Here is a 6,685-nt window from a genome sequence, read left to right as displayed (position 1 = left end):
CCACCTGAATTGCTCAAGAGAATTGAAGTGGACTGCCAGGTTCTGTTCGAGACAGTGTGAAGCCAACTCCTCTCAGATCTTTGAAGCAGACTCATATTTATGGGTTTCTGCACCTGATTAATCATCAAAGTTTTGATAAGATAGCAGTGTGACCACCATAGGCAAGGCCAACCACTAGATAACAATGAAAAAGTTTTTGTGAACCACGCTGATTTGAATCTGTGTGGACACAGGATGTTTTTATGACTAAGAGTAAGCTGAATCTCAGCAGTTGGTTCTTCTCAATAGGAAGTGCTTCACCTGCCCACTCTGCCATGACCTTGAGGGACATGGGATGGTTTTAGCCAGTGAGGAGGACGGATGCCAAATCTGAGGCTGGTTTCCAGAGAAGAGTAAATGAGAAACAACCAATGGGACTGCAATCAGTAACCGGCTTTATGAAACGCACATGGAAATGAATACCTGTGGAAAAAAAGAAATCATTAACCAATTGTGAAGATGTAGGTATTCTCCCTCCTGAAGGATCTTAAAGTTTAGCTTCACTTTGACAGCTGACAGAGGCCGGTAAAAGACATTTCTATGCGAAATTTGATTTAATTATCCATAATAATATGTTCTCTATAAGGCATACATGAAAATCGAATCTCTAAAATCAAATTTAGAAGTGTTATGGATGTGATATAAAGTTGACATATTTACAGAACTTTGCAATGGAGCCTTTCCAGTAATATGTCTAAGTTTATACAGTGCATGCTGTCAAAGACATCCCTGAGATGTGGCACACTCCATGATGAGATGTACACATTAATGAGGTGATGTAACTTGGACAGAACTTCATTCATATCCATTCTTTTTATGATGGAAAAGTTGGATGTGGTCAGAATGCCTCATTAGCTAATTAGTTTGTGGTTGTTAGTAATTACTGTACACTCTTGTATAAATTCATTTTGGCATAAGGCCTGGGCATCCTTTAATGCATAGGTTTTGTGATTATTGCAATGGGAACAGTGCTGACCTACACAGCACAATTATACATATGATATCGCAAAATAATGCAGAAATTCCATGACCATGTTTTTTTGCAGAAATATTGCGGTAAGAGATTAGCAATTAGCAATAGCAATTATGGGAAATCCTTGAATTCGCATGAATTTGTGAAAACACAAGATCGCTAAATCCTGGAAGGACTGATATGCTTATAATTCCACCAAACACTCATACGAAATAACAGCAATACAGTTCATTTATCACTGTATTCTTAAATGTATGATGTAAGGTACTATAAATCACTGAACAAAGACACTACAATTCAGATATGGCAAATGCAAGAAAATGATAAGACAACCTTCCCCCTGATCATTTAATGGCTAATTTCTACACTCCAGTCAGGGTCACAAGACTTGGATTGTGTCCCAATTCTTAAATATGTTGCTGCTTTTATTTTATAATATATTTACTATACTGTATATTTTCATGATCCAATCAATATTGCATATTGTAGTAAATATTGTTTATATTGGCAATTTGCTTCATAGCTCATCTTCTATTTTTTGGTTGTTTTCACTTTCCACAATGCAGTTTATCTGCAGGTGCATCTATGCTTCAGGTCAGGTATCTAGTGATTTAAACATCACTGTGCTCAGTGTTGCTCGATGTCTGGGCCGCCACTCTCGGGTCTCTTAGCTCATTATGAGGTCATAGTGGTGGGTGTAGGTTACCGTAGCGAGCGTGACACAAGTCTCTGTCCTGTGGAGTCTGCTCTAAGCACCGGGAGATAAGGGATGTCTGGGATAAAGTGGGATTAGTGTGGAGGTATAAAGCGCCGGAAGCATCCAACAGAGGCAGGGTAGTGTAGTCACACAGGTGAGTGAGAGTCTTTAAGGCTACAGGCTGTTTTCCCTGACTGCACAGTGCTTTGGTTAACATTTTCACAGTTTTAATAATTATCATTTTATTAGAATATAACAGGACTTATAAGTCATGTGTACATATGTAGAAAGACACACTTGTGTGCATGACAAACACTATCTTTATCTGTGACTTTGAACATCATTGTAAGCGATATTCGTTCACCCATTTATCCATTACAAAAAAGCCTGCCAACACACATACCACTCAGTGTGAACACACCTCTGAATGGGATCAAAACCATGATGAAATGTGCGAGTTTTGTTGTTTAGTCTTTTTCTGTCATATTTTCCATCATCAGTTCTGCTGTACGCTGTTGAGTGGTGATGGCTGCCTCTGCGTTTCTCACTGCTGTGCTGCTGGCTGCGCTCCTCCGTCTGGCCGCGCCCATGTGTGTTCCCACCGAACACACGCTGTACGTGGAGAAGCACGAGTGTGACTTCTGCGTGGCCATCAACACCACCATCTGCATGGGCTTCTGCTTCTCCAGGGTAAGAGCCAGCATCAGGACCCGTGGATGCATATCTGTGGATGGTGGCATGCCCATGGATGTTGACATCGTCTGTGGATGGTGGCATCGCCTGTGGATGTTGACATCGTCTGTGGATGTTGACATCGTCTGTGGATGGTGGCATCGTCTGTGGATGGTGGCATCGTCTGTGGATGGTGGCATGTCTAAGGATAGTGGTACAGTATGTCTGTGAATAGCATATAAAAAAGAGAAAGACCACACACCCACAACACACTTTAACATAGTTATTTTGTGGAATTGTGGTCTTCCTTTTAATGTAATGCATTTGAAACCTCTTCGACGAGCACTTGCGTTATTTGCAGTGGATATGCGCACTTTCTTTTTTTTACATGTTTGCGAATGATGACGTGTCTGTGAGCGCTGGCTTGCTGGCATCCACTGTGTTAGTTGAGAGCTGCTGCATGGCAACAGAGAGGTGCCTGATTGAGAATGATGCCTCTCTTGGCATCATGTCAAAGTGGCTTTGAGTGAGACACCAGGGTCCTTACCACTTCTGACCAGCTTCTTGGTCTTTGCATGGCAACCTCTGTTATCCATGTGTGAGTGCCTGTGTATGTGAATTCAACAGAAGAATGTGGGGAGTTCAGTGTAGAAAACAGCTAGTGCCTGGTGGAAAAGTACAGTTTACATAACCATCCTTGTCTCAGCAGTCCAGCTCACAGGATGCTGTTTGGAAGAGTTTGTCCAGAGTCTGTGGGATCATTTTCTTTGAAACAGAAGTAGCAATTAAATCTGTACATTGCTTCACCTAAAACACTGTTGGAGTGTGTGCGTGTGCGTGTGCGTGTGCGTGTGCGTGTGCGTGTGCGTGTGCGTGTGAGTGTATGTGTAAGTGCATCCATATACAGCATCCTCTGTCATCTCATGGCTATTTTTATGTCTGTGTGCGGATTTGTGAATGTGTCCTCTCTGTGTGTGTGTGTGTGTGTGTGTGTGTGTGTGTGCGTGGATGTGTGAATGTGTCCTGTGTGTGTGTGTGTGTGTTTGCGTGGATGTGTGAATGTGTCCTGTGTGTGTGTGTGTGTGTGTGTGTGGATGCGTGAATGTGTCCTGTGTGTGTGTGTGTGTGTGTGTGCGTGGATGTGTGAATGTGTCCTCTGTGTGTGTGTGCGTGGATGTGTGAATGTGTCCTGTGTGTGTGTGTGTGTGTGTGTGTGTGTGTGTGTGTGTGTGTGTGTGTGTGTGTGTGTGTGTGTGTGTGTGTGTGTGTGTGTGTGTGTGTGTGTGTGTGTGTGTGTGTGTGTGTGTGTTTGCGTGGATGTGTGAATGTGTCCTGTGTGTGTGTGTGTGGATGCGTAAATGTGTCCTGTGTGTGTGTGTGTGTGTGTTTGTATGCACGCTGCCTAACAGGACAGCAACTTGAAAGAGCTGGCCGGGCCTCGCTTCCTGCTCCAGAGGGGCTGCACCTACCAGGACGTGGAGTACCGCACGGTGGTGCTGCCCGGCTGTGCCCTCCACGCCGACTCCCTCTTCACCTACCCCGTGGCCCGGAGCTGCCACTGTGGGACCTGCAGCACCCAGAGTGACGAGTGTGCCCACAAGACCAGAGGCATGGGTGGCCAGTGCTCCAAACCCCTCTGGCACCTTTACCCTTACCCTGACCAGAGCAACTACATCCAGTACAACTGAAGGATGACAGACAGACAGACAGACAGACAGACAGACAGACAGACAGACAGACAGACAGACAGACAGAGAGACGGAGAGAGAGAGAGAGAGAGAGAGAGAGAGAGAGAGAGAGAGAGAGAGAGAGAGAGAGAGAGAGAGAGGATAGTTTTGTTTTGTGTTTGTTTCATTCCAAGTTGAGCTTTAGGTTGATAGCGTGACATTTGCTGAACGGTGCGTTCTGGCCTGCGTGGGCTGCACCAGTGGATTTGTTTCTAAATGAGGACAGAACCCTATGTGCCTGCGCATGTGCAGAATGCCTTGTCTGGGTCAGTTGTTGTTGTTGTATGTGTGGGTGCACCATGGTTATTGTGCTGCTGCTGCCGTCGCTACCGACCCCCTTCTCTACCGCCACTCACGTGTTGCTTTGTTTATAGTTCTATTATTAGGAGGGATTGACCCGTAGTAGCCCTGTCAAACGTCACATGTTTGTGTTTCTGAGTCAACCTGATGCGCTTTATCAGTTCCGCAGGATACTCTGAGTGTGATGCCATTAAAGCTGGATGCTGCAAATAGCCCTGTCTAATCTGCATTAATCACATCCTGTGACACCACCACGTCACTCGAAGCAGTCTTCACACACATATCACACTACAGCTGCCTCACACTGTTACATTCCATTGAGCTCGCTAGTAGTGGAAATGTTTCAAGTTTTGTCCTTCAGAGTGTAGGAGGCGATGTTTTTGAGCCACTGAGTTCTGTACTTGTTTCACTGTCAGTTGGTATAATTGGCATAAGAATGAGGAAAGTATGACTAGAATAGATGGTGCTGGTGTCATAGTTGTATCACAGGTCTTGAACAGATGGCACTGGTTTTGTATTAAAGTAAAAACAATATATCAACATAACTTAAATGAAGTCATGAAAGAGCAAGTATTCACAGATAATAACATAAAATCACTGACAAACATGAAAGCCACTGCCAAATCACAATCACAATTAAGTCATGAAAGAGCAAGTATTCACAGATAATACCATAAAATCACTGACAAACATGAAAGCCACGACCAAATCACAATCACAATTAAAATAGCCCATCCTAGTCTGGCCGAAGTTTACAACAATAAAACGCACTGCCATAAAATTAAGAAGATTGTGTGTTCTAAAGATAGTATCATGAGTGCTGTAAACCGTAAACCAAGTAGCCTTTAAAGAAAAACGTTAAAATCTATCATTTTATTTACACCCATAAACTGCTGCTTTAATATGAAAGTTTGGATCTCACTTTATTTTGGCCTATCAAAAAAAAATTAACTAGACAGTACGTCTAGTCATAGCGGTGCGTCATATGACCGCTGCACTAAGTGAGATAATGAACATGGATTATGAAATCAAGGGCCCCTGGGCACAAAAGCCTCCTGGGCCTCGTTGTATAGCCGTTTTGTGGTTGCTGGTATTAGCCTTCTAACTCAATACTGGACCAATTTGGTTGGTTAATTGTCCTTGGAAAAGATTTGGACTCAAAAAGTTCTAAAAATAGGGCCTAAAGGGAAAAATCCCAAAGTTTCCCTTTAAGCGTTTCTTGACATATTGAAATGTGTCAGTTGTAGCGCCCCCTATGGACGGAATTTCATGGAATTTGGTGTGTGTCCAAAGATGTGAGTGAAGTGCTGGGCTTTCACCATTGAACATTATTCATTTGGTGGGGCCACTCCACAAATGAATCATAATGAGCTAGGGTAATTTGCCTCCAACAGACTAAATTGGCATAAAAAATATACCCTTTTTTTGGATAAACAGTTTTCGAGCTGTTGAAATGTGTCAGTTGCAGTGCCCCCTATGGAAATTTAGGAATGCATTCAAAGAATGTGGTAATAAAGCACCAGTCAAATTTTGTGAAGTTCGAACCTTTACGTCACAAGATATTGATTACTGAAGCGCTAGATTTCTGCATTGACATTATACACTAGGTAGTGCTACTCCACAAGAGTCGTAATGAGCAATGGTCAAGCGTTTCCTAGAGGCTCACTTGCCATGAAAAGTTTGTAATTTTCGGTGAAGCGGAGGTCGAGCTATTGCCAAAATGTGCTTTGTGCCTGCCGTACTTCAGTGGGCGCTAGCTGGAAGGGACATGCCCACCTAGGGAAGCAAACCTCTTTTTCCGTAAAAGCCATGTGGGGCTGCAATCATGCCAAGTTTCATGTGGACCGGTGAAGTCTAGGTATTTGATATCGTCCACCAAAACAATCTGTAGAGAAAAAAAAAACACTGTATGAAGAAAAGAAAACTTTGACAAAAACTATATGACCATCCGGTGGTCCTATTAAACAAAACATCTTTTGACAATAAGGAACAGATATAGACTGAATTAGAGTTAGGCCCAGGCTATGGTTGGGCTTTGGTAACAAGTGCTATTTGCTGAAAGTTTGTTTTACTAATACCCACTCACAGTTTATTGTCTGTCAGTGATAAACGATGGGCATTTCCTAAGGTCCTGAGTATCTCCTGTGTCCTTCTTGGCTACGTGTATGTTTGGAGACGGCCCATGGACACGTGCTCTCAACATCAGACAATGAATGACAGCTGGAGTGTATTTTTAAGTCACCAGCTCAGATACTACCGTGAGCAAATACTCTTACT

The 6,685-nt window shown here is 43.2% G+C and overlaps 1 protein-coding gene across 2 annotated transcripts; it reads left to right on the top strand.

Annotated features, from left to right (window-relative positions):
* The first annotated feature begins 205 nt into the window (after nucleotides 1–205).
* tshba (thyroid stimulating hormone subunit beta a) lies at nucleotides 206–4,139 on the top strand. Of its 2 annotated transcripts, XM_042707816.1 has the most exons (3): nucleotides 206–500; nucleotides 2,210–2,399; nucleotides 3,791–4,139. In XM_042707816.1, exons 2-3 carry the CDS (start codon nucleotides 2,235–2,237, stop codon nucleotides 4,067–4,069), a joined length of 444 nt encoding a protein of 147 aa, XP_042563750.1. In that variant the 5' UTR covers nucleotides 206–500; nucleotides 2,210–2,234; the 3' UTR covers nucleotides 4,070–4,139. The 2 variants fall into 2 exon arrangements, with proteins under 2 accessions (XP_042563750.1, XP_012692210.1); XM_012836756.3 differs by lacking the exon at nucleotides 206–500 and having other exon boundaries at nucleotides 526–2,399.
* The last annotated feature ends 2,546 nt before the right edge of the window (nucleotides 4,140–6,685 follow it).

The sequence above is a fragment of the Clupea harengus genome, chromosome 5, assembly GCF_900700415.2.
Source record: "Clupea harengus chromosome 5, Ch_v2.0.2, whole genome shotgun sequence".
Classification (NCBI taxonomy): Eukaryota; Metazoa; Chordata; class Actinopteri; order Clupeiformes; family Clupeidae; genus Clupea; species Clupea harengus.
This window is presented reverse-complemented; position numbering and strand designations above follow the sequence as displayed.